The sequence below is a fragment of the Schistocerca americana genome, chromosome 5, assembly GCF_021461395.2.
Source record: "Schistocerca americana isolate TAMUIC-IGC-003095 chromosome 5, iqSchAmer2.1, whole genome shotgun sequence".
Lineage (NCBI taxonomy): Eukaryota > Metazoa > Arthropoda > Insecta > Orthoptera > Acrididae > Schistocerca > Schistocerca americana.
In genome coordinates this window covers 78,811,213-78,837,851 of record NC_060123.1, presented here as the reverse complement: position 1 = coordinate 78,837,851, position 26,639 = coordinate 78,811,213, and the positions used below count along the sequence as shown (strand labels likewise).

Genomic DNA, 26,639 nt, shown 5'->3' with positions numbered 1-26,639 from the left:
ACATAGCCTAGAACAAGGTTGTAGAACAGTCTGTTTTTGTATACAATATACAGCATAATTATATACAATGAGGAAAGAGCTACTTGACTTCTGCAATTCCTGCTTGAAAATATCACTATTGAGAAAATTTAGATGACTGGCATTTGAAGTTGATTACAAAATGATCCTACTGCTGCAAACATACATTTCACATAATGACCTTGAAGATAAGCTACAAGAATGTAGGACCCATATGGAGGCATATAGACAGTCATTTTTTCCCTTGAACTATCTGTGAGTGGGACAGGAAAGGAAACAACTAGTAATCATACATGGTACCCTCTGCCACAGATTGCACAGTGGCTTTGGGAGTATTTATGTATATGTAGAGGGGAAGTGGTAAGCTCTGCACTAATAAAGTGTTGCCAGTGTGAGGAATGGAATGCAGGGGTAATGAACGCCTAGATATGTCATATAATTAAATTTTAAACTATTTTATTGTGTAACAGTAAATACCACTACATCTTTAAAATCACTTATCAAAACACTGCAAAACTGAAAGTAAAGGTGTGAGTTTCTTACCTGTAGCTGCCTGTACAAAATATTTGAGGTGAAGATTTGATAGCTGATGATGCAGTCTGTGTATGCTTTTGGATTGAAAGGGAACTTTGCAGGATTTTTTAAAGTCTGGGTTACAAATGATAATAGGAAGAATACCAGTACCAGTACATTGAAACAAATGTCTAATTTCTTTTTAAACATGTAATTATTTAAACATTTCACAGGTAATAAATATGAAATGCTTTTCTGGAACAATGGATAAATGATTGTAATGTATGCCTGACGTACTTAATTCCTCTATAAAGCAAGTGATTTAGACTAGTTGTAAGGGAATTGGATAGATTTTTTTTCAGTTTTGGATAGTATTATCACTGTGTAAAACTGACATACATCAACTGAATTTTGTATTTTTACTGTAGAAAAATCCCAGTCATGAATACATTCTTTTTGTATGAACTACCACAATAAAATGATTTTCAAATTTATGTACATGTATGGTCTTTTCCTTAGAAAGATGGCCATTTCCATTTCAGAGTAATAAGGACACTAATTGCTAACCTTTAGCTTCTTCAAATATGGCCACAGTACCGTCATTTCCCTAAACTGTAAACCAAAATAGCTTTTACACAACCTCATCATATTTTTCAAAGAATTTTACTCTGCTATGTCACTGATATACTGTATTAGGATAACTTTTAATCCTGTAAATACAGAAAAAATACAAAGAACTGCATAGTGTTGTGATCTGTAAGTGTCATGCAGTAATATTCCACAACAGATCATTTTATGTTCAGAACCAGCATTACATTATCAGACAACCTTCTAATAGAATATTTACAGCATACAGCACAGCAATGAGCCACAGTTTCAATTTTGTTTACAATGAAAGAGCACTATACTAGTTTCAAATTTACACATTCACCATTTACACTTTATAAAAGGCAATGCAGTGTGTTGCGTTTTGATAAAAGCATAAATGGAACCAAGCCATTTGGGAATGAATGTGTGATTCAGAACCAGTAATGGTATTTTTCTATAATGTAAACCAAATCTAAATTGTGGCTGATAGCTGCAGTATGCTATAAACATTATGTATCACACAACCGCCACAACTCTCCAAGAATGTCATTACAAGACAAAATTATTTACACTAGATTTTTTTAGTTCTAGGAGACTAGCACACAATTCATCACTTTCTTGCCAATGAGTATTCTGTCTGAGAAAAACTATAAGGATCACTGTTTCTTATCAGAAGTGCTGATGCACCTGACAAGGTAAGTATCAATGTTGTTACAAAGGAATGGGAATTTTCTATTACTTCAAAAGGCCTTTTGAATCTTCAAAGTGTGATGGATTGGAGTGTTTCCTTTCCTCTTTCACCACTTGTATTTATATTACTTCTCCTCTTCATCATCATCCTCATCATAGCCATATTTTTTGCGGAAGTTGCCTTCTGGGTCATACTTGGCAATAAGTTCATCCCAGTAATTGCGTTTGTTCTCAAGTATCCAGGCCATGACACGGCCTGCTTGTTTCTTCTGAACAGCACTACATTTAGAGCACTCTGTTTGCAGGGCATCTGGAATCGCCGCTGGAAAAATAATAAGAAAAGACATGTATAGCTTCAAAGGGTAATTGGTTTGTTAGTTTATAAAAACATGAGGCAGCACAATTTTTGGAGGAGTGCTGTACATGAGAATGTAACCAACATCATTCCCCTACTCTTTTTTTTGTTCAGGTGTAATTTTCTTAAATTACTTGAAAACTGGAATGTAGGACATGCAGCAGACACCTATGAAATGGTGAGAACATATCTGAATGATAAGTAGTAATATTATGTAAAGGAGACTCTGTAATTACAATTGTAGGTAACTGTTTTCTTTGAGAACATCAGTGTAATCAAGTATATGTTAAGATGTCTATTAAATTAGCTGAATTAGCACAAATAGGACTACACAGTGTAGCTATTAATACAATGTACAGATTAAGCTACTATGAACTGCAACATGACAATACCTCACCAGGAAAGCCTGAAGAATTACATTAGAAGACTCTACGGGGAGGAAATGTATCTAAATATTAGAAAGCTGGACAAGCTTTGACAAAGGAAGGGGAGACTGCTCAGTTCTCCCTGTTTCCTACTGTGATGCCAAGAAGAGGACATGGCTCCAGTATCTGTTAGAATTAAACATCACATCAATTCCAGAGTGGCCGACAGAATTAAACATCAAGCGAGCTTAGCATTCGTCAGGGAGAGAGTACGTGACATGTGCAACCAACTGATGTGACGTCCAGAGAGTTGCTGGTGCGGCCCCTTGTTAAAGCAAATTCTCTAACCAGACAAGACTGGGACCCAGTTGATGGCATGTCCTGGGCCCTAGTGAAGTGCACAAGGAAGAAATTGGTGTCCTGTCAGCTAGCCAGGTTTGAACGTCTTAACAACAAAGCATAGCAGAACAAGGATGCTCGCATGCTTGTCAACCTGTGTGAGAAGGATTTCAACACGACCACCTTGAAAGTATTGAGAAAGGGTCTTAATTTTGCAGTTATCCCCGGAAATGTTCTTTTTGTGGCCTTTGTCAGTGCAGTGGAGCAGGTGGCCCTGAAATTTCCTGCCAGTGAGGCTGAATAAGTCCAACGAGAGTCATGTAGGCACTCACCAAAACCAAGGTGCCCAAATCAAACACCCGGTGACGAGAGGTTGGCCCTCAAAAACCTATATGACAGCATTGTGATGTTACCAGCAGATAAGGCGGGTAAGGGAAATACTATCGTTGTCCTACAGAAGGCAGATTATGACAGTAGGGTGTGACAACTTCTGGATGACCTGGCATATAGACCAGTAGAAAGAGACCCACAGACAAGGTGGACAAGAAGACCAGGGCTCATCTAAAGAAACCAGCCTTCCAGAAAAGATTGTTAAGCAACTAAGGGCTAAAGCACCAGTACCACCCAGACTTTATGGCCTGTTTAGGGTGCTCAAGGAAGGGGTTCCTCTGCATCCAATAGTTAGCAATATTGATGCAGCCATTTACCTCACTGCTCAACACTATAACAAGACGCTTTTGCCGTATATGGGGATGAGTGCCCATCACCTTGGCAACTCAGAGGATGTCCTACAATGCCTTAGGCAGCTACAGATCAGTTTAGACGTGGTTTCCCTCTTCAGCTGATGTGAGAGAAGGTCAGTGGTGCTCTCCTGGGCTTATTCAGTCACATATTGACCTTGAGGTAGTTCTTTAATGGGGGTTAATTCTATGAGCAAACAGAAGGGGTGGCAATGGGCAGCCCTCTCTCACTGGTGATGGCCACTCTCAGTATGGAAAGATTTGAAGAGGAGGCACTTACATCAGCCCCAGATCAACTGAAATGCTTTTTTAGGTATGTGGATGACAGCTTTGTCATATGGCCCCATGGGAAGGAAAAGCTCGATGCTTTCTTGAATCAACCTAACCGTGGAACTGGAAATGGACTACTCCCTTTCCTAGATGTACTAGTTAAAAGGAAGGCAGATGGTACCTTCAGTCACAATGTGTACTGCAAACCCACTCACACTCACTTGTATGTGCAAGCCAGCAGTTGCCACCACCTGGCACAAAAAAGTGGTGTAGTCAGAACTCTGGTTCACCATGCACGAACTCTGTCAGATCCTGATAATTTGGCAATGGAGACAGAACATCTACAATCGGTGTTCTACAAAAATGGATACTCTTCTCGAGATGTTCAAAAGACACTGTGTCCAGTTTCCCCACCAGAGGTTCCTGAAGAGATACAAGAAGGAATGCAGAAGGTTGCATATTTGCCATATGTTGGGCCGATTTCTGCCAAAATCAAGTCCTCCTACATAATGCAGTGGTAGAATTACTGCCTACAATGCAAGGGGGCCTGGGTTCAATTCCTGGCAGCGGATTGGATGTTGTGTGTCCTTCATCATCATTTTCAACATCATTGACATGCAAGTCACCAAATTGGCGGTAACTAAAAAGACTTCCAGTACGGTGGCTGAACCGCATAGGGGATATCTCGGCCAATAAATGCCATATGATCATTTCATTTCATTTTTCCTCAGACATAAAATGAAAAGCATATTCCATCCACCCACCAAGATTAAGGGTCTGACAGGATGTGTGGAGGATGATCTGCATCTAAGAAGCCAGGCATTTACCACGTACCATGTGAATGTGTTATTGCATACATTGGGCAGACAACCATGGCCACTGACATTGGGTGCAAAGAGCAGCAAAGGCACACAAGACTGAGACAGGCAACTATTCTATGAAATATAATGATGCCCAGATTTTAACACAAGCATTGAGATACTGGGACAGCATCATTAAAGAATCTATTCAGATAAAAGTCGCAAAGAATATCATTAACTGGACACTGATTTCCAGCTGAGCTCGGCTTGGAACCCGGTGCTCGATCTTCTGAAAAAGCAAAGGTGGAAACATCAAGACCCAAAGGGACAAAGTATCAGGATGGAGTTAGAGATGACAGCCCAGTACAGGTAACAAAGGATGCGCATGAAATGAAATGGTACTTCAGACAACAGACTCAATACCTAAGGATGTTCTTCTGAGTTGTGAGCAGCAATTTGAACACTGTCAGCCTGAATATAACACTGCAGCCATTCCTGGGAGACAAGGTCTGCAGACGGAGTGTCTAACATGCCACACCACAGTAATAGAATGCCCTAAATCACAAAAGGACTTAAATGATGACAGTCAGAAGATAGAAAGTCTAGCACAGGTTGTATGTCCTACAGAACTTAATTCAGCAGTATTGACAATGGAGGATAAACACTAAGTACATTCACAGCATTTGGAACAGCCGCAACTGGAAGAAAACACTTTAGCTGCTGCTATTGGTCAGCACACACTACAGATAGCAAGCTGGATGCAGTGTGGACTGCAGAGGGACCACCTAGCACAGCATAGGCATAAATACCGGACTCAGTCCACACTGGAATCAGTATCAGACAGCACCTGAAGAAGACTGTGAGCCACACAATTGAAATATTATCCAGGAAAGATGCGAATAATAGGCAGAAACCCGATTATTCAACATGACAAAGGCTTGCCTGGAAAGTCTGAAGAATTACAGTTTTGGTGTTGTTTTGTTTGTTTATGAAAGTGCCCCTCAGTGACTCTATGGGGCACATCGGTTCCATTTTCCCACAAGACATTGCATAGCTCTTTCATGAATGCCTCACCACAAGATATTTCATGTGGAACGGTAACTTCTACAAACAGCTGGAAAGCGTCACTATGTTTAGCCCTCTTAGTCCATTGGTGGCCAATCTCTTCATGGAACATTTCGAAGCACAGCCGCTGGACTTAGCACCTTGTAAACCTAATATGTGGTAAATATACATCGATGACATCTTTGTTGTTTGGAGCCATGGGGAGGAACAGCTCAGTGACTTCCTAAGACACTTGAACAGCCTCCATGCCAACATAAAATTTACCAAGGAAGTAGAAAAGAACAAAAAACTACCATTTCTAGATATGCTGGTTACAAGGGATAATGAAAAACCGAGACACAGCATGTATAGAAAGCCAACACACAAGGACCGATACCTGCACAAGCTATCAGATCACCACCTGATCCAGAAAAGAGGCATGATTAATGCATTCATAATGCGAGCAAGTTGAATATGTAAGCTGCAGCACCTCAGATATGAAATGCATCTGGAAAGTGTTCTGAGGATCAACAGGTACTCAAGTTACATTAGAGTTATAACTGAGTCAAACACTCAGTGAAGTGATACATCAGAAAAAGATATGCCATACACTCCCAGAGTGACAGACAGAATCAGCCATATATTGCGCAAACATAGTATAAAGGCTGTTTATAAACTGACAAAGAAGGTCTCGTATTGGCAAAGGATAAAATGGACCCACTTGCAATGCCGGTAATATATCGCATACCATGCACATGTGGAAAAGCCTACTTTGGAATGACAGGGCAATTAATCAGCACCAGGATCACAGAACGTAAGTGACATTGCAAGTTGGGGCAGGTGGAGAAATCGGCTGTGGCAGAGCATGTGTTGTGTGAGACCAACTACATAGTAAAATTTGCCGACGTGTAAGTTCTGGCTATAGATAAGAGCTGTCACACTCGCTTCTTGAGAGGCTATAGAAATACACAAACATAAGAATAGCTCCAACGAGAAAGAAGAAAGACTCAAGATAAATGAAACCTGGCTACCTGTGCTGCAGCAAGCAGCCGTAGAGAAGAGCTATCACACCCGCTTGTTGAGAAGCTATAGAAATACACAAACACGAGAACAGCTTTAACGAGAAAGAAGAAAGCCTCAAGGTAAATGGATTCTGGCTTCTCATGCTGCATCGAATGTCCGTTGTTGGTAGCAAGAGGAGAACCACAGCTGAAATGACCGCGGAAAAGCCCTTGAACATCGGCGTGCCATGTACATATAGTCTGCGGATGTGAACTCGGCTCAAGTCTACCACCAGCAATAGAGGGTGAAACTTTGATGATCCAGCCACTCATGCTGGCAAAATGTCAGAAAAATCATTGACAAATGTTGGCTGAAGAACCTGAGACAGAAGCCAACAGGCAGTTTGTCTCAAAAAGGAAACTCTTATCAGTCAGTCTCAAATAGCTCTACTGTTGATGCTACAGTTCATTACATACAAGACATGCTGCAAAACATTAAAGATAATAGTAGTGACAGCAAAGCAAATGCATTAAAAACAGATATAATCCCATCAGATAACATAATAAAGACAATATGGAATTTAGTGAAGGAAGAGAATAAACATTTTAATGAGCATTTCATAACTGTTATAGAAAATATGTGGTTGCGGGGTTCAGTACATGCTGCCATGGACATAACAGATCAGTCATTACAAGTAACTTCAGTGATATGAATATGCCCTTCACTATGCCAGTAGAAGTAATGTCAGCCATAAAATCTGTAAAAACAGAACATTCTAGTGGTTATGATAATATATCAACAAAGTTAATTAAAGAGTGTGCTTCTGAGTTTAGTAACATTTTAAGTGATTTGTGTAACAGGTCAATTATCAGAACATTTCCTGAACAGTTGAAATATGCTGAAGTTAAGCCTTTGTTTAAGAAAGGAGATAAAGAAATACCAAGAAATTTCCATTCAGTTAAACTTTTTCCAGCATTCTCAAAAAATTTAGAAAAGATAATATACCATATGTTTGTTAAAGATCTGACAACAAATAATATATTGTCTGAATCACCATTTGGATTTATAAACGGTTCTGATATTGAGATGGCTATCTACACATTTAACAAGAATGTACTCAATTCACTGGACAATGAATTACAAACTACTGGTATGTTTTGTGATCTGTCAGAGGCATTTGGCTATGTAAATCACAGTATTCTGTTGAGTAAATTAGAATATTACTGTGCTGCAGAATTGTTAAAAATCCTATATCTCTGACAGAAGACAAGGATGTCAGTAGGAAAGACAAGTGTACTGAGCCATCAGACCTAGTTACACATGGTGTCCCACAAGATTCGATCTTAAAGACCTTACTTTTACTTGTGTATGTCACTGACCTATCCTCAGAAACATTGGCAGAAGTCAAGTTAATTTTCTTTGCAATGATGCAAACACTGCAATAAATAATAAATCAAGTGTGGTCTTAGAAATATCATTTAATGGAATTTTTATTGACATTAATAAATAATTCCTTGCCAATTCTTTATCACTAAACACTGAAAAAGCACACTCATTGCAGTTCAGAACTTTTAAGAGGTCTCTGGCCAGGGCGGGCTGATTTCTTCCAACCATTTACAAACTCTAGGGGTTGATCAATGGCGGGATACAAAACAAAAAAGGTCTAATGAATTTACGTCCAGAAATGCATGGTTTCCATGCCAGAGACCATTTATTCAGTCATTCTTTGTTACAGAGACTGTGGTCTAATATGTGCTGTACCATGCAGCCACAGTTATAATATGTATGGTTTCCTCCTAGAGGGTGGTACTGTTCCTCATATGTCATGCCTTCATGCCCTCTCCTGCCATAGTAATTCACTTCTCTTGCTGACTCACATTATAGTGGATGTGATACAGCATTGTACACAATGGTTCCGTATTTGAATCAAGAGATTGCTGACGTGGTGTTTACTTATGGAAAGGCAAATGGCAATGAGTGGCAGGCAGGGGGACCCTATCGCCACTGACAACAACCACAGCATTCAATGCTTGCAACAGTGTTTTGCCACTTGTCTGATACAGGGTCATTTCAGGAAGCAGGAAATCATGAAGGATGTACCCGAAATATTTGGACACTAGACTTGGAGGAATATGTGATTAACACTGTGGAAGGTGACCACCATGTCCGTACGAGGTAGTTGGCTGGCCAGTACATGTGAGCCAGACGACCATGTAGTACATCCTTCATGACAACTGCTACTACTCTAATCACTTACAGTGTGTGCAAGGCTTACTAGCAACAGATATGCCACATAGGAAGCAGTTTTGTTACTAGTTTCTTCACCAGGCAAGCATGATTCTGGGATTTGTGTCCTCCATGCTATTCACAGATGAGGCCACCTATATGTGGTGTGGTACCTTCAGCTTCCATAACAGTCATCTGTGGGGTGTTATGCAGAACATCCATGGTATGGTGACAGTGAATCATCAGCATCAGTGGAGCCAGAATGTGTGGGCCGGGATAATTAGCGGCCGTATTTTGAGACACTCTTCCTTCCATGTTGTCTAAGAGACCGGAACTATTGGCATTTCTTGTGGATGACGTTGCCTTCCCTGCTGATGATTCAGAGGGTTATGTGGCTGCTACATGACGGTGCTCCAGACCACTTTGCCATTAATGTCTGGATCCATCTCAGTCATCTCTTCCCTGATTTATGGATCAGACGAGCGGCTCCAGTTGCATGGCCTGCTCGTTCACTGGATCTCAACCCATGCAATTACTGGTTATGGGGCCATCTCAGAAGTATCATGTATGCAGAGACCATTACAGATGCAGAGACACTGGGGCAGCATATTCATGCTGCCTTTGACACTGTTCGGATGCAGCATGACCGATGTGAAGTTGTGAGGCAGAACATGCTACAGCACATACACGTACACATTTAGGAACATTGAAACGATTTTCAGTACATTCAATATATACGAGGGCAGTTCAATAAGTAATGCAACACATTTTTTTTCTGAAACAGGGGTTGTTTTATTCAGCATTGAAATACACCAGGTTATTCCCCAATCTTTTAGCTACACAACACTATTTTTCAATGTAGTCTCCATTCAATGCTACGGCCTTATGCCACCTTGAAATGAGGGCCTGTATGCCTGCACGGTACCATTCCACTGGTCGATGTTGGAGCCAACGTCGTGCTGCATCAATAACTTCTTCATCATCCTCGTAGTGCATCATCCACGTAGTGCCTCCCACGGATTGCGTCCTTCATTGGGCCAAACATATGGAAATCCGACGGTGCGTGATCGGGGCTGTAGGGTGCATGAGGAAGAACAGTCCACTGAAGTTTTGTGAGCTCCTCTCGGGTGCAAAGACTTGTGTGAAGTCTTGCGTTGTCATGAAGAAGGAGAAGTTCGTTCTGATTTTTGTGCCTAAGAACACGCTGAAGTCCTTTCTTCAATTTCTGAAGAGTAGCACAATACACTTCAGAGTTGATCATTTGACCATGGGGAAGGACATCGAACAGAATAACCCCTTCAGCGTCCCAGAAGATTGTAACCATGACTTTACCGGCTGAGGGTATGGCTTTAAACTTTTTCTTGGTAGGTGAGTGGGTGTGGCGCCACTCCATTGATTGCCGTTTTGTTTCAGGTTCGAAGTGATGAACCCATGTTTCATCACCTGTAACAATCTTTGACAAGAAATTGTCACCCTCAGCCACATGACGAGCAAGCAATTCCGCACAGATGGTTCTCCTTTGCTCTTTATGGTGTTCGGTTAGACAACGAGGGACCCAGCGGGAACAAACCTTTGAATATCCCAACTGGTGAACAATTGTGACAGCACTACCAACAGAGATGTCAAGTTGAGCACTGAGTTGTTTAATGGTGATCCGCCGATCATCTCGAACGAGTGTGTTCGCACGCTCCGCCATTGCAGGAGTCACAGCTGTGCACGGCCGGCCCGCATGCGGGAGATCAGACAGTCTTGCTTGACCTTGCGGTGATGATGACACACGCTTTGCCCAACGACTCACCGTGCTTTTGTCCACTGCCAGATCACCGTAGACATTCTGCAAGCGCCTATGAATATCTGAGATGCCCTGGTTTTCCGCCAAAAGAAACTCGATCACTGCCCGTTGTTTGCAACGCACATCTGTTACAGACGCCATTTTAACAGCTCCGTATAGCGCTGCCACCTGTCGGAAGTCAATGAAACTATACGAGACGAAGCGGGAATGTTTGAAAATATTCCACAAGAAATTTCCGGTTTTTTCAACCAAAATTGGCCGAGAAAAAAAATGTGTTGCATTACTTATTGAACTGCCCTCGTACTATAACTGTGGCTGCATGGTACATCACATATTAGACCGGAGTCTCTGTAACAACGTATGGTTGAATAAAGGGTGTAAAGGGTCTCTAGTATGGAAACAATGCATTTCTGGACATAAGTTCATTAGATCTTTTATGTTCCATATCCTCGCATCGATCAATACCTAGAGTTGTGGTAAAAAATCATCCTTTTATGCCTAAAAAACAAACAGATAGAATAAGTTGAGAGTGTAAAATTTTTGCTATTACAACTTGGTAATAAATCAACAGGGAGGTGCATACCACAGAACTCCTGAAGCATCTGAACGGATCTCCACTGAGTATACAAATGTTGTCAGATAAAGGTGATATAAAAAAAAATCCAGCTTATTTTGCATACTTTCATTCCATAATGTCACACAGGACTCTTTTTAGGTAACTCATTAAAGCCAAGCTAAAGTTATTATCTGAAAAAATGTGTAATACAAATTATTTGTGGTGTGAACTGATGGACATACTGCAGAGACATCTTTAAGGAAATGGAGACATGAAGTACTGCTTCCCAATATATTTATTCCTTAACGAAATTTGTAATTTAAAATATCTCTCTTTTCCAAACCAACATCCGAATTCAAGGAATCAGTACCAGAAATAAGAGTAATTTTTACAAAGATTTAGAGTGACTCACTTTGGTCCAGAAATGTGTCCCATAATCAGGAACACACTTTTTCAATAATTTGCTTGCAACCATGAAAAGTTTAAATACCATATTTACTCGAATCTAAGCCGCACTTTTTTTCCGGTTTTTGTAATCCAAAAACCCGCCTGCGGCTTAGAATCGAGTGCAAAGTAAGCGGAAGTTCTGAAAAATGTTGGTAGGTGCCGCCACAACTAACTTCTGCAGTCGAATTATGTAGCGCTACACAGGCATGCTTTGCAGGCACAAAGATAAATACTGGCGACAAAACCTCTGCCTCGTTAAATTAAAAAACGTGGAAGACGAGCTTTTTTTTTCACCGCCCCGAGTTTCGACCACTGCATTTTCATACATTATCCAACGAAGTAAATACAAATTCCTTATTGTTCATCTTCGAATGCAGCAGCATTTCAACATACTATGAAAATCCAACTGGCAAGATTGTTTGGGTTGTTTGTCAATATGGCCAAATCTACGTTCTGAATTTTTTCCTACCTGTGACAAGAGATCGCTGCTAATAAGAACTTTTATGAATTGTGAATCGCATGCAGTATTCTTTTCACCATAAGAATAATACCGTACAAATATAAACATTTTGCCATGTATTCTTTCGTGTTTGCTGCTATCTCATTTAAATCCTGTCTGCATAATAAACTACAAAACTAGAGTAAGACAACAGCAAACGCGGAATAATACACATATCACGCCATGTTTATATGCGTATTGTTCTTATGCCTAATAGTGATACAGTCAGAAATGAAGCACGACAATTGACAAGATTTTTAAATCTAAGATTACCAATTTCTGTGCAGAATGTAATGTACTACAGAGGCGTCTGCAAAGATTTTCAACCGGAGAAAAATTTTCGCTATACTCTCGTTCAGAACATCTATCATACGCAGTCTATTATTTGGTTCTTGTTGATCATTATCAAAGAAAGCAGCAGTGTAAGTAACAGCAAATTGCAAGCAGTCTCTTGCCATTGTTTCGCTAATGAGACGATTCCTTTTTTTTTAATTTTTTTTCTTTTTTCTTATTGTAAGCGGCGGTAGCGCGCACAAAAGCAAGCCACGCCGCGAGCGGCAACAGGTTGTAAACACTCACTATCAGAATGCGACAAACAATGCATGACACAGTACAGTAATGCATCTTCAGCTTAGAGTGAAGTAAACATCTATAACAAAGAGAACGGCACTTACCAGATCAAAGAAGAATAAGCAATTCAAACCAGACGAAGCACATGAAAAAGGAATGGTACCCGAATAAATACGGACGGAGCACCTGACGCATAACAATGGCTACATGGTAAAGCTTAACTGCTAAGCTTAAGACTCGAACCAAACTACTGTAGCTGTATAGTCATTCATTCGACCTAAATTGTGTCTCATATTACAGTGGACCAACTTTGTTTTGATTTGGATGTGCAGCCTAAAACTTTTCTGTCCCTTGGAATTTCGAGTCTCAAATTTCAGGTGCGGCTTAGATTCGGGAAAATTTTTTTTCCTTAATTTCGAGTCTCATTTTTCAGTTGCGGCTTAGATTCGAGTGCAGCTTAGATTCGAGTAAATATGGTACTAATAAATGCAAGTTTGAGAGGAGCTTGCAGGAAACTCTTTACTCCACTGGTGAGTTTCTTAGCAGAATCAACTGATGTGTATATGTTAATAACATCAAGTAATACAAGTATTACATGCAATCTGCATTGTGTACAACTTCAGTGCAGTAATGCAATCACTGTATGTAAGTATTGAAAATGATTTCTCTATCTGATGCTGTGTGGCTACAACAGCCTAAGAATTAATTATCATATGCACCTATGTGCATTGAATATTTACTTATTTTGTGACATGTGTTAACACCTTTTAAATGAAAATATCCATGAGGTCCATTTCACTTGGGATCTGTGGATGGCACATTAGCAGATCTGTTTTTCTTTGTAAATATTTATTGTGTTTCATTGTTTTCTGACACATTCTACATCCTGGAGGTTTTCCTTGCTATGGATCAACTGGAATGAAAGTACATCTAATCTTGAAGCTTTGTAAGTAGGTTTTAGTGAGACAATTGGCATCTATCTTTTTAATGTCTTCAAGTTCAGGTTTTTCAAAATTTCTGTGACACTCAGGAGTCATAAAAGTATGTGACCACATGTGCTGCCCTTCTCTGTATACATTCAATATCCCCTGTTAGTTCTTTTTGGTATTAGGTCCACACACTTGAGTAATATTCTAAGACGGGACAGAAACACGATTTGTTTGCAGTCTCCTTTGTAGTCTGACTGCATCTTCCCAGTATCCTGCTGACTAGCTGAAGTCTGCCAACTATCTTACCTCTATCTGAGTCTACATGATCATTCAGTTTCATATCTCTACATGTGCCATTAACCATCCTTTCTTCTGCTAAAGATTTTCCTTACATTTCTTTCTTCATGTTTTCTTTCTAGTAGCTTTTCATTTCATACTCTTAATGTTCACTTACGTTTTTAACATCCTTGAATGTCACCTATTATATTCAGTTATCACTTTTTTGTAAGTTAGTTTCATAAGACCTTTGAGTATGCTAATCGCAACTGGAGAAATTTAAAGTTTCTGATTTTTCAAGGTACAATGCATAAGTGATTCACTTAATATGTAACTTATATAAAAGGAAGGGTCATGTTGGTTAGCTCATGTAGTTTTCGTCTGACATGTCAGATACTGTTGTACGGAATGGCATAAGGATAAATAAATAAATAAAGAAATGTGTAACAATATTAGAGAAGGAAAGTTGCTACTCACTATAAAGTGGAGATGCTGACACACACACACACACACACACACACACACACACACACACACACACACACACACACACGCGCAAACGCAACTCTCACACATGACTGCAGATTATTTTACTGAGTGGTGGTAATTATTTCTGTCCCTGCACAGAGTTCAGTACTGGGACTGCTTGTTTTTGCTATGCGTGAATGGCCTTCAGTCTTACACTGTAAAGCATGTATAGTTTTTTTTTTTTTTGCAGATAACACAAGCATCATAATCATGCTCAAGAGATATAAAAAATAGAAAAAATAATAAATGAAAGATTTGGTAAAATACTGATTCATTCATGATAACTGATCTATTACTTCACTTAAAAGAACAGTTCTTCAATTCTATACAAGACAAGAGATATAAAAATAAAAATAAATGAAAGATTTGGTAAAATACTCATTAATTCATAATAACTGGTCTATCACTAAACATAAAAGAACAGTTCGTTCAGTTCTATACAAGACTGAATATATCGTCATTAATAACAGGGGAAATGAAATATATAAAAATGAATGTTAAACATTCTTGATAGTATGTTTTGATCAGAAGTAGAATTGAAAATTATGTATTATAGATCTTTTTGAACTCTCCAGTTCAGCAACACTTTCTTTGCATGTCGTTAATGATTTTGTTCATGAAAGGATCACAATGCTGGATTATTTAGCTCACATTCATTCATTAATGTCATAGGGAATAATTTGCTAGAACAATTTTACACACAGACATGAAGTATTAGGCACACATAGCCTCACAACAAGTTTACTTTCTTATGAAATTGTTGTGAAGGACACATCACAATTTGAAAATAACAGTCACATTCATTCATGAATGTAAGACAAGGAACGAAAATGGCCATGACTCTCCACAACCTAAGCTTGATTTTGAGTAGAAAGGAGTGAAGTTTGCAGCTGTAATATTTTACCGCATTACTTTGAATTAAAGGCAATGGCAGAACCTGAAAATTATTTTTCAAAACAAACTGGAATCATTTCTGCTCAACAACAATTTTTACTCGATAGGTAATTTTTGGAATGGATGAATGTCTCAAGTAGCCTAATTTTCATTGAGAAACAGTAAAATATTTGTAAACCCACTGACGCTTTCCACAGCATATCATGCTGTCACAAATGTAATGCATGCATGGGACATGCAAATAATTAAACTAACAATAGCTTACCTTTGAGGAGGCAGCCCTCTTGAGTGCAGGGTCCACGATCCATCAGGCAGTCCATGTAGCTCCTCAGCAGGCGGTCGCTCTTCAGGATGCTGTCAATATCGATGCTGTCATAGCGTGTGGTGTATTTCTTATCATTTGCTGCTATGGAAGAACATCTCTGAGGTGCTGCTGATGTCACAGTCACCATACAGGCTGCAGCAAGGATAAAATGATATGTCAAAACTGAGGCCTCATATACAGTTTGTTTTAGTATCAAACAATCTGCAGTGATTAAGCTGTAAAACCAATAGTCTGATTCATTTGACCATAATGGTCAAATGTTGACAATAAAATTATACTGAATCATGAATACTAATTCTGCCTTGGAATTTAGAAATAAATTGTAGAGAAAATGCTGGGGAGAAATTTATGTAATGGGGATGTAAATGGAAAATTAGATGTAAAGTTAAGGGATAGATAACTTCTGCGATTAAAGTTACTTCCCTAATTCAGAGAACAAGCTGCAGTCAGAAGATGAATTACCATTACCACCTGCTATAGTAAAATCTTCAAGTCTGTTACAGAGAAAATGAAAAACAAGCATTAAGGTAATAAAATAAAACACTTCCAAGAATAAAAAAATGTAATATTATTCAGAATTAAACAGACAGGGACAGTGATCCAAATGAAACTGAGCTTCTAGAAGTCCAATACTGCAACTGGCTATTGCAGTATGTGTCTGCTGGATGAGATAGTTCCTATCATCAAAAACAACTTGCAACACTGTCATAGACACATTTGTGTGTGCTATTGAATTGTCCTGCAAGAAATAATCTACGTCTATATTTATACTCTGCAAGCTACATTAAAGTAAGTGGCAAAGGGTACTGTGCATACTACTGTAACTTCTCCCATTTGCTTTCTAGTCATGAATGGTTGATGGGAAGAATGATTGTCGGTAAGCCTCTGTGTGGGGTCTAATCCCTCTCCTTTGACATTCAAGATTTCTTTGGAGGTAGGAGGAAGCAATATACTCATTGACTCTTCTAGGAATGTACACTCTTGGAGTTTTAGAAGTAAGCCACACCATGAAGCAAAACACCTATCTTGCAGCTATCATCCACAGAAGTTGGCTGAGCATCTCCGTGATGTTTACATAGTTACTAAATGACCCTGTAACGAAACAGGCTGCTCTTCTATGTTTCTTCTCTGTTTCTCCTACCCATCCCATCTGGTACATATCCCATACTGATGATCAATACATAATTATTGGCCAAATGAAGATTTTGAAAACTATGTCCATTGTGGGTGGACTACACTTCCTGAGGATTCTTCCAATGAATCTCCATCGGACATCTGCAGTACCTGTGATTAGCTTCATGTGACCATTCCAGTTTAAATCACTCTGTATGCATACTCCTGGTTTTTTTATGTATGCGAATGGATCCAATGATTGTTCCACATTGGTATAGTCATACAATAATGGATACAGTATTCCTGCCTATTTATTCACAGTACTAGATGTTTGGCCACAGGAAAAGTTATAATATGTGAGCATGAAACATGTTACAAAACTCTATAACAGACGTACATCAAGCGACATAGGCCTATAGTTTCATGCATCTGTTTGATGACCCTTCTTGAAAGTGGAAATGACCTGCACTTTTTCCAATGGTTAGGAACCATTTGCTCCTGCAGTGACCTATAGTAAACTCATGTAAGATGAGGTGCAATTCTTTTGCGGCATCATCAGTGTAGAATCACATTTATGTCCAATCAGGTCCAGTGGCCTTTTCTCTGTTAAATGATTTCAGTTGATTTTCCATTCCATGGTCATTTATTTTGACATAGGCCTGTGTCATTTTGATGTTCATGTGAGGATTTAAATGAGGAACCACAATATAATCTTCGTCAGTGAAATAGTTTGGAAAGAAATGTTTAGTTTTTCAGCCTTCTCACTGACATTCTCCATTTCGATACCACTGTCGTCACAGAATGTCTGATCCATTTACTTATTTAACATAAGATCTAATCCTCTCAAGATCTTCTGTCACAGGATAGACAATTTTACTTTCAAATTTGTGGAATGCATCATTCATGGCTCGACTTATGACAATTTTGATTTCTTTCAGTTTTGTTTGATGGTGAGGCTCTGGTTATGTTTAAATTTGCTGTAATGCTTACTTTGCTTTCATACCAGATTTCTAATAAGGCTGTCAAACTGTGGTGGATCTTTCATATCCCTCTGGAACTTTATTTCTTTATTTGTTGCTTATTTAGCCTGATCAGAATAGGGCCTCAAGTCTCTCACTTACATCTGACCAGGATAAACACACAACAAATAAGTAGGAAGGACATAGGGATTCTGATGCACTTTCTTTACACTTTAACTTCTAGCCCACTTTGTTTAAATAGTGTGACGCAGGTCATTAATCTTTGAGATGACATCATCATCACACACACACACACACACACACACACACACACACACACACACACCCTTGCATGGTTAAAATAATATCCAAGTATAATTACGGACCTCTAAAAAAATCAATCAAAATAACTTTATATTGTTTCTAGAAATATTTATGATTTTACACATGTTGCAAGTACATTGAGGCTTTATATTAAATATTTCGACTTCTAAATTATCTGTTATACTTATTAAAATAGATCCAGATCGATTATTGGCACCGTTTAACTAATAACACTCACAACCCACAATAAGATTTCATGCACTTTGCAAGCACTATAAGGCTCTATATGCAATATTTCCGCATCTAAATTATCTGTACTACTTATAAAAATACATGCAGCATGCTTACTGGCACTATGTAACTAATAACCTACAACCTATAAAACTAAGCCATAACCTGTAACCCATATGGCCCAACAAGGCAAGAGTTTCTACTGCTTGTCTTCATGTTTGCCAAACTCTGCCTTAGCAGCAAGGTCACCGGATCTCTCCACAGCTGAGAACATTTGGAGCATTGTGGGCAGGGCCCTCAAACCATCACCAGATTTTGACAATCTAACATGCCAGTTGGAGAGGATTTGGCATGATATTCCACAGGATGACACCCTACAACTCTATTAATCAATGCCAAGCTGAATAAATGCTTGCAAAAGGGCTAGAGGTGGACCAGCATGTTATTGACATGCTCAATTCATAAAACTCTTTTTCTTGAGTATAAGATCAGCGTCCATCTCCTTTGGATAATTCCGTCATAGTGCAACATGTTTTGTTGTTTAGAGAATAAAAGGAAGACAGAGCAAGCTAAATGGACTGCAGAAGACAATGATGAGAGACGATCTTGGATCACTGTCACATCTTTGAACAATCCAATGATCGTCATTGAACACTGATCATCATCATTGACTACTGACAATCACTGATTGGTCCGATTATCATTATTGATCACTGATCATTAAATCTGTTATGGATTACAGGTTATGTGTTCCCTGAAATGATGAGTAATGATCTTTTGTGGGTAAAGATTGCTTGCATTTTAGATGAGGTAAGTTTCAAACCAAAATTCAGCACCCACTCTGATAAAGGAAGTAAATCAGTGTAGACATACTGGAGTGTTCTGCATAGGTTTGTTGAACTTGCACTTAAGTATAACTGAAGGTCATCGAATATAAGTGATACTCGGAACAGGAGAGGATAATAGAATAATTGGCTCGTCATTGTGTAATGAGTAAGTTGATGGGCTCAGTACTGATCATTGTGGGACCCCTGGTACTACACTGCTCCATTGTGAACCTTTTATTCTCATCATTGCATGCTGTTGGCAGGTTGTAAAGATAGGAGTGGGGCTATTGTGCAGCATTTGAAGAAAAAAATACTTTTAAGAGTTTCACAAGTAGAATGTCGGCAGAGTCAAAAGCATTCCTGAAATCCAAAAAGCACAAAATAGTTGCCTCTTGTCTGACAGACTATTTCAGTTACTCACTCACTTTTGTAAGAGCAGTTGTTGTGCTGCCACACTGGTGTTCATCTAAAAGTTTACTTGATGTTAAGTAATTAATAAGCTATTTGTGAGCTATGTATTCTAAAACCTCATATAATGCTGGTGGACTGCAAGTGGAGTTGTAATCTGAGGGTTGTTTGGTAGATTCCTTCTTGGGTAATGGCTTTACGAGTACTGCCATCCAGGCTGTTGGGAAGATACAAGAGGCCAGAGAATGGATAAAAATGCCCATCAAATTGGAGAGTATTGGATCAGTGAGGAAACTAATCATTTGCACAGTTATGTCTTCGGTCCTGCAGCTGCCAAATGAATTTGTGCAGCTGCGCTCCTGTGCCTTATTTATAATAAGCAGAAATACAGGTCGCAGGGGAAACTGCTATTTCTGGAAGGTGAGGTAAAGGTCTCTGGGAATAATTGGAATTTGTGGGATGAACAGTTTCACACCCTCCCTTCCATATTAAGATGACAGCATCAGTCATGTTGGTGATTAGAGAACCAGTGGATTTGTCTAGTTTTGGGGGTAATGGAAGCCATGATTGATTATTGTCTGTTAGCTGTGCACAGTGTAACTTTGATGGCCACTCAGCTCCATGTACAGAATCAGTTCCAATAAAATGTTGTACATTTAATCATTGGGGCATATGGCTAGGCAATGCCAGGAGCCGAGATAGCTCATGATTAGACGTAATAATCAAGGTAATGTATTTTGTTTTCTTGTCTTGTGAGTGTTAGTTCTCAAAATGGGTATTGTCAAGAACAAAGCTTTGACAGAACCAGAAATGTAATGTTCATCAGAGATGGAAGCAGTATGCATATTGTTAGAAAAGGTAGCACATTTAACAGTGGATAATAATGGAGAGTTGGTACACTCACGATTGTCACAATGTGGTGTAGATTTGTCAGTCAGAAGTTTAACTGCTCCTTTTTCTGGTAGGGCAACCAAGAATGTGCAGGCCTATGTGGGAGACCTTGGAAAACTGGCTGAGATGGAAGGCTTGTCTGATAAGGAGACTAAGAGGGGAAGCTAAAACTTGTATATGGTATGCAGAAGCTTTTAAGGGAGCCACAACATTCGAAGGATTTAAAAAAGGGTTAATTCAGAGATATACAAAACAAACTAGTGCCAGACTCTATAGAGCACAATTAGGGGTAATAACTAAGAGAAATAAACTGTGAAACAATTTGCAGATAGGTTAAGAGAAATTAATGGATGTACCTATGAATTAGGACAGGCTGCTGCAGTTGATGAAATTATTTTGCAAGAAGCTGAGCAGATGGTGCTTGATGCTTTTTTAAGACGGTTGCACATGGAAATGTCAAGATGTGCATGGACAGGGGGGGGGGGGGGGGTCCAACAGATTTGCACACAGCAATGCGGTTGGCTACCGAGTGTGAGGAGACTGATTTGTGACTGGGATGTGGAGTAATTAAGGTAGGAGACGAGGTACTGGCAGAAGTAAGGCTGTGAGGATGGGGTGTGAGTCGTGCTTGGGTAGCTCAGTTGGTAGAGCACTTGCCCGGGGAAGGCAAAGGGTTCAAGTCTTGGTCCGGCACACAGTTTTAATCTGCCAGGTAGTATAAAATGTTTCAGATGTGGACGAATGGGGCATTTGAGGAGGCTGTAGGATTTGAATAAAATAAGAGGAATTAATAGTTTTAGAAGTAGAGAACTGGGGAATAATAAGGTATTAAACGTCAGTGGGAACCCCAGATCCACCTACTGTCATTCTCAGTAAGATTGGATGCTACAAAGTCATGTGCAGAGATGGATTGTATGATGAGAGGAATAGTAGGAAAAAACAGTTGCAGGATATTATTGGACACAGGGGCACATGTGTCGGTCGCCAGTAGTGATATGGTGAAATGTAAGCAACGGGATCCACCACGGCACAGGTTGTGTGGGGTGGGTGCTAAAGATGTCACACCAATAGGATCAGTGGACATAGACTTTTGCCTGGATATGGTTCAATTTGAACAATGTATAGAGATTTTGTGACTTGTCATTGAGGGCTATGACACGATTCTAGAATTAGATTTCTTATATCAGCATTGTGCCATAATCAATCTTTGGCAACGTCAGATAGGTACTTGATGGAAAATTTTTTTAGTTAGGTGAAGCCATTGCCGGTGCAACAATGTTGCAAGGGGAATCTGTCAAGTGGAAATAATCACACTAAGTCTCAATTCACATGATTGTGTACCCTTGGGTACTGGGAAATCACTCTTAGCCAGTGTTGAGTCTAGCTTGCCACTAGGATTTTTGTGTGCGGTGGAACCGTTAGAAGAGAATGAAGTATTGGATTAGATGGATTGCTTAGTTAAAAGAGGTACTGCATGCATCCAAGAAATAAATAGTGAAAAGAAGGCACCTATGTCTATAGATAAGTTTAGTGCAGAGGACATAGGATAAATAAAGGGGTTGGTAATCGCTAATGGATATTATGGAGGAAGAAGAACATAACACGAGGGTCATCAGCTATGGACAATTGCCAGATACCATTAAAAATGCATTACGAGGAAAAATGAAGCACCTAGAGGAAAGTAATAGGAAGTAGATGGGAAATTACTTTTGGAATTTAAGAACTTATTTTTTTCCAAAAGCGCCACTACCAGCAACGGATATTACACAGCACCACATACCAACAGAAAATGAATCACAGTCTACCGCAAACCATACATAATACTTAGGTACTTACAGCCAATTTTGGAGGAATTTGTCAATCAACAACTGAAAGATGGAATTATTGAAGGAAGTAATAGTGCATGGGGAGCAGGAACAGTCATTGTGCCAAAAAAATCAACAGATGGAACATGAAAATTTAGGTTTTGTGATAATTTAAAGAAATCTAAATGTGATAATATAACAGACTCCTACCCTTTGCCAAACATCACAGAAACCTTAGATACTTTACAGCAATGCATTCCAACAATGGATTTGAAGAGCGGTTGTCACCAGATAGAGATTGCACTGCACGATCAGTATAAAACACCATTTTTAGTGCCCTGGGAACACTACCAATTCGGAAGAATACCATTCGGATTAAGAGGTACACCTGCAATGTTTCACAGATTGTTGGATGGAGTACTACCACGGGAAACTCCACATTGCATCCACCTCAGATTTAGTGGTAAAATGGCCCATGAATAGCATGTCAAAAACTGAACACAAATCAAGCATGAAAACAAGAAGAAAGTGTACGGAACTGTGTAGAAAGAAGCAAAATCGAAACAGTCAGCAGTCCAAGCTCAAGATGTATAAAATCAAGCAAACTGCAAGAATCATGGCATTGTGGTTATGCAGTCACGGTATTGGACTGCAAAGCAGAAGATATGTCTTCAGATCTCTCTCTGGACCCACTTTTTTTCTCACAAAATTATGAACTTCCTGTCCAGTCACTGACATGATTGTACTTCTTCTATAGCCTTGGCAATTGTGATACCATACATTGGTTAAGCAATATGAGAGTTATGTGGCAATAATGTACTACCATCACAAGTAAATGTGATTAATAGTGAGAGTGGGCGAGATGCTGCATAGACCTCTCACAGAAATGGAAAACAACAAATAAACAGGTGTGAACTATGTTACAAAAGGAATTCAAGAGTCAAAACTTCCAAAATGGAAAGCAAGATTCAAAACAAGTGGTACTCGTATATAAAATAGGAGGTACATACATCTGAAGCGCCCTTTCTTACACCTCGCTGTTGCAGCCGAACGGTACACCAAGACACAGACACAAATTTGAATACAGCAAACAGACCCAACAGACAGTTCATAATCCTGTTAAAAAAAAAAAAAAGGGGGCGTGGGAGGCCATGAGGGACATTTGAACACAGATATCCCTCTTCACAGTCCAACACTGTGCTCACACAACCACAAAGCCGTGATTCTTTCAGTTCACTCGATGTTGCACATATTGAACTTGGACTGTTCACTATTTTGATTTTGCTTCTTTTTTCACAATGCAGTACACTTTCTTCCTGTTCCATGTTTGACCTGTGTTCAGTGTCTGATGGGCTATCCACTGGCCCATCTTATCACTAAATCAGAGGGGGTGTGATGGGGAGTTTCCCTTAACAGAGATCCAAAACCACAGCAATGCTCAAGTGTATCTTGATGACGTAATCATTTAAGGGAGTGATACGTGACAGCAGTGACAGCATGTGCAGCTAGTAAGGGAAGTGTTCCTAAGGTTAAAAGCAGTGAAGTTAACACGGAGTACAGGAAAGTGTAATTTTGTGATGGAAGAGATATCATACTAAGGACATATCATAAGTAAAGATGGAGTTAAGACATATCCAAGATTAATTAGAGCTGTATGTGAATTTCGAATACGACAATGAGTTGCATTCATTCTTAGGAGTCACAAACTATTACCGCTAGTTTGTAAAAGGATTTGTGGATATTGCCAGACCTTTGACACAAGTGTTATAAAAGGATACTAAATTTGTGTGGAGAGAACAGTGCCTGTATGCTTTTGAGGAGTGAAAAGAAGTTTTAACATCTAGTCCGATGTTGGTATTTCTGGACTTTAACATAGAATTTGTTTTATCATGTGATACATCAAACCATGCACTTGGCTGCATGTTGTCACACGAGGTAGAAAAAAAAATTATTCCTCAGTGCAGAAAAAGCTGTTAAGCCTTATTTATGGAATCCCATATTTGAAATGTTATCTGTATGGTAAAAAGTTTAGAGTAATAACAGATAATTCAGCATAGTAGTAACAGATCATGTGGCATAGTATGTGAATTTCGAATACGACAATGAGTTGCATTCATTCTTAGGAGTCACAAACTATTACCGCTAGTTTGTAAAAGGATTTGTGGATATTGCCAGACCTTTGACACAAGTGTTATAAAAGGATACTAAATTTGTGTGGAGAGAACAGTGCCTGTATGCTTTTGAGGAGTGAAAAGAAGTTTTAACATCTAGTCCGATGTTGGTAACAGCATTAAAATGGTTGTTGGGGTTAAAGGATCCTTGTAGTAAGTTGACACTATGGGCAGTAAGACTAAGTGAATTTTATTTCGAAGTCATGCATAAACCAGGTCAGAAGCATGGAAATGTGGATGGCTTAAGTAAAAAAAGTAACAGTATTACTTATTGGGGGTGATGAGCATAAGGAATGGCAAGTTGCACAGGAACAGGATGACAGATTTAAGCAGTATTTGAAGCAGTCACAATTTTGTATGCGCAATGGGTTGCTATGCGAGAAACCAAGTTCGGACTGCAGGTAGTGTTACCAGTGAAGCTAAGGAACAGAGTGCTACAAGAAGCTCATGATCGTATATTAGCAGGACATGGAGGTCACAGACCTACCAAAGAAGAATAGCAGAAAGGTATTGGTTAGGAATAGGCAGACAAACATAAATCAGTATGTGCTTGCAGAGGTTACCTGAAGCATTGGTACCATTCAAATTCTTGAGGATTGATGTTTTAGGTCCATTCAGTAAAATACCTGCAGGGAATAAACATGTACTCACAATCATAGATCATGTTTTTAGATACGTAGAAATAGTCATGATGCCAAACCAGGAGGAAGCAACTTTGTCACAAGCACTTGTGAATAATTGGATACCAAAGTTTGGAGTGACTGAAACAATAATAACAAACCAGGGAATGAACTTCATGTCAGATCTATTCCAGGATTTATATAAGTTACTGAGCATGAGGAAGTTAAGGATGAGTCCTCTCCATCCGCAAGCCAATGGAAGAACTGAAAGAGTACATAGGACAATCAGGAAGATGCTTGGATATGTCACTGACTCACATCACACTAACTGGTGTGTTTTTTGAAGTACGTCGTCTCTGCCTACAACTCAAAACAGCATATGAATACATGATTATCACCATATGACATAGTATATGGTCATAAAATGCCATCACCATTTGACACATTGAAAATGAAGAAAGAGAAGAATGGAGTGTCTGTTAAGGAATTTGTAAGAGATTAAGAAAATCTGGAATAGAGTACAGAGGGCAAATACACAAGCGCTGGAGAAACAGGAAGAAGTAGTGGGCCATACTGCAACAATGCCACAGTATATGGTTGGTCAGTGGGTGATGCTATTGACTATGTATATGCTGAAGAGAAAGACACAAGCTTTTTGCAAAGTACCAGGGGCCAGACCAAGTGGTAGAGACTATGTTGGCACTAAATGTCAGAATTCAGTTGTTGATGATAATGACAACTGTGCATGTTGGGTGGTTGAAACCTTTTCAAGTCCGGAAGTTGTTCCAGCGATAGATGATGCCAACTGAAAAGAGACAGTGAGAAGAAAGGTATCAGAAGATAAACAAGACATTATGAATGAAGTGGTAATGAGGAACCCAAATGGATTAAGACCTAGGAGATACTCATTTAACATTTTTTAAGATTAGGTATAGATTTATTTTAATTAGTGTAAGCAACTGCAGAGCAGCAATGAATTTAAGGGGGAGGAAAGTAATAGGTATTCCTGCCCATAGGTGAGGTGCAGACAAGGCAAGATGATGCAGTTCATAGCAGGGCTACTGATCTTTGTCAGGGTGGAAATGTTACAGAGCCAGCCCTAGAAGGGGGAGCACCGCTCACCAAGCAGGAAGAAGTAGTGATTAATAGTCATTGGTGGGTGATAGAGGTATTATTCAATGCTTGGGAGATGCAAAACGAGGTGAGAAGATCGGAAGAAGCTTTCAACAAATTCTGTCAGGGAACAGAAAGGCACAGGATACTCAAAGGAAGTGTCAGGGTACATGGGAGAGGATACTGAGTTTATGAGAAGTTAAGGAGTGAGTGTGGATCCAGGTATTGGGAGTTATTCCACATACATGAAGGAAGAGGGTTTGGACTGCTGCTGGAGGTTGGCTTATGAAAACAATATTTGGCACTGCTGATGAGGAAGACATTCAAAGGGTGATTGTCACACTAAGCAGATTGCGAGTTTAGAGAAGGTCATACTGAATGACACACAACTGCTACAGCAACTAACTGGAG

General features: G+C 39.4%; 1 protein-coding gene across 1 annotated transcript in view; it reads right to left on the bottom strand.

Annotated features, from left to right (window-relative positions):
- Positions 1 to 705: 705 nt before the first annotated feature.
- The window catches only part of LOC124615987 (ejaculatory bulb-specific protein 3-like), a 53,373-nt gene continuing 27,439 nt past the window's right edge, over positions 706 to 26,639 (bottom strand). Inside the window, exons 2-3 of the mRNA XM_047144197.1 lie at positions 15,707 to 15,898; positions 706 to 2,131 (exon numbers count right to left, since the gene is read on the bottom strand). Of these exons, the coding sequence (XP_047000153.1) occupies positions 1,935 to 2,131; positions 15,707 to 15,898 (389 nt within the window). The 3' untranslated portion in view covers positions 706 to 1,934. The remainder of the gene's footprint in view (positions 2,132 to 15,706; positions 15,899 to 26,639) is intronic.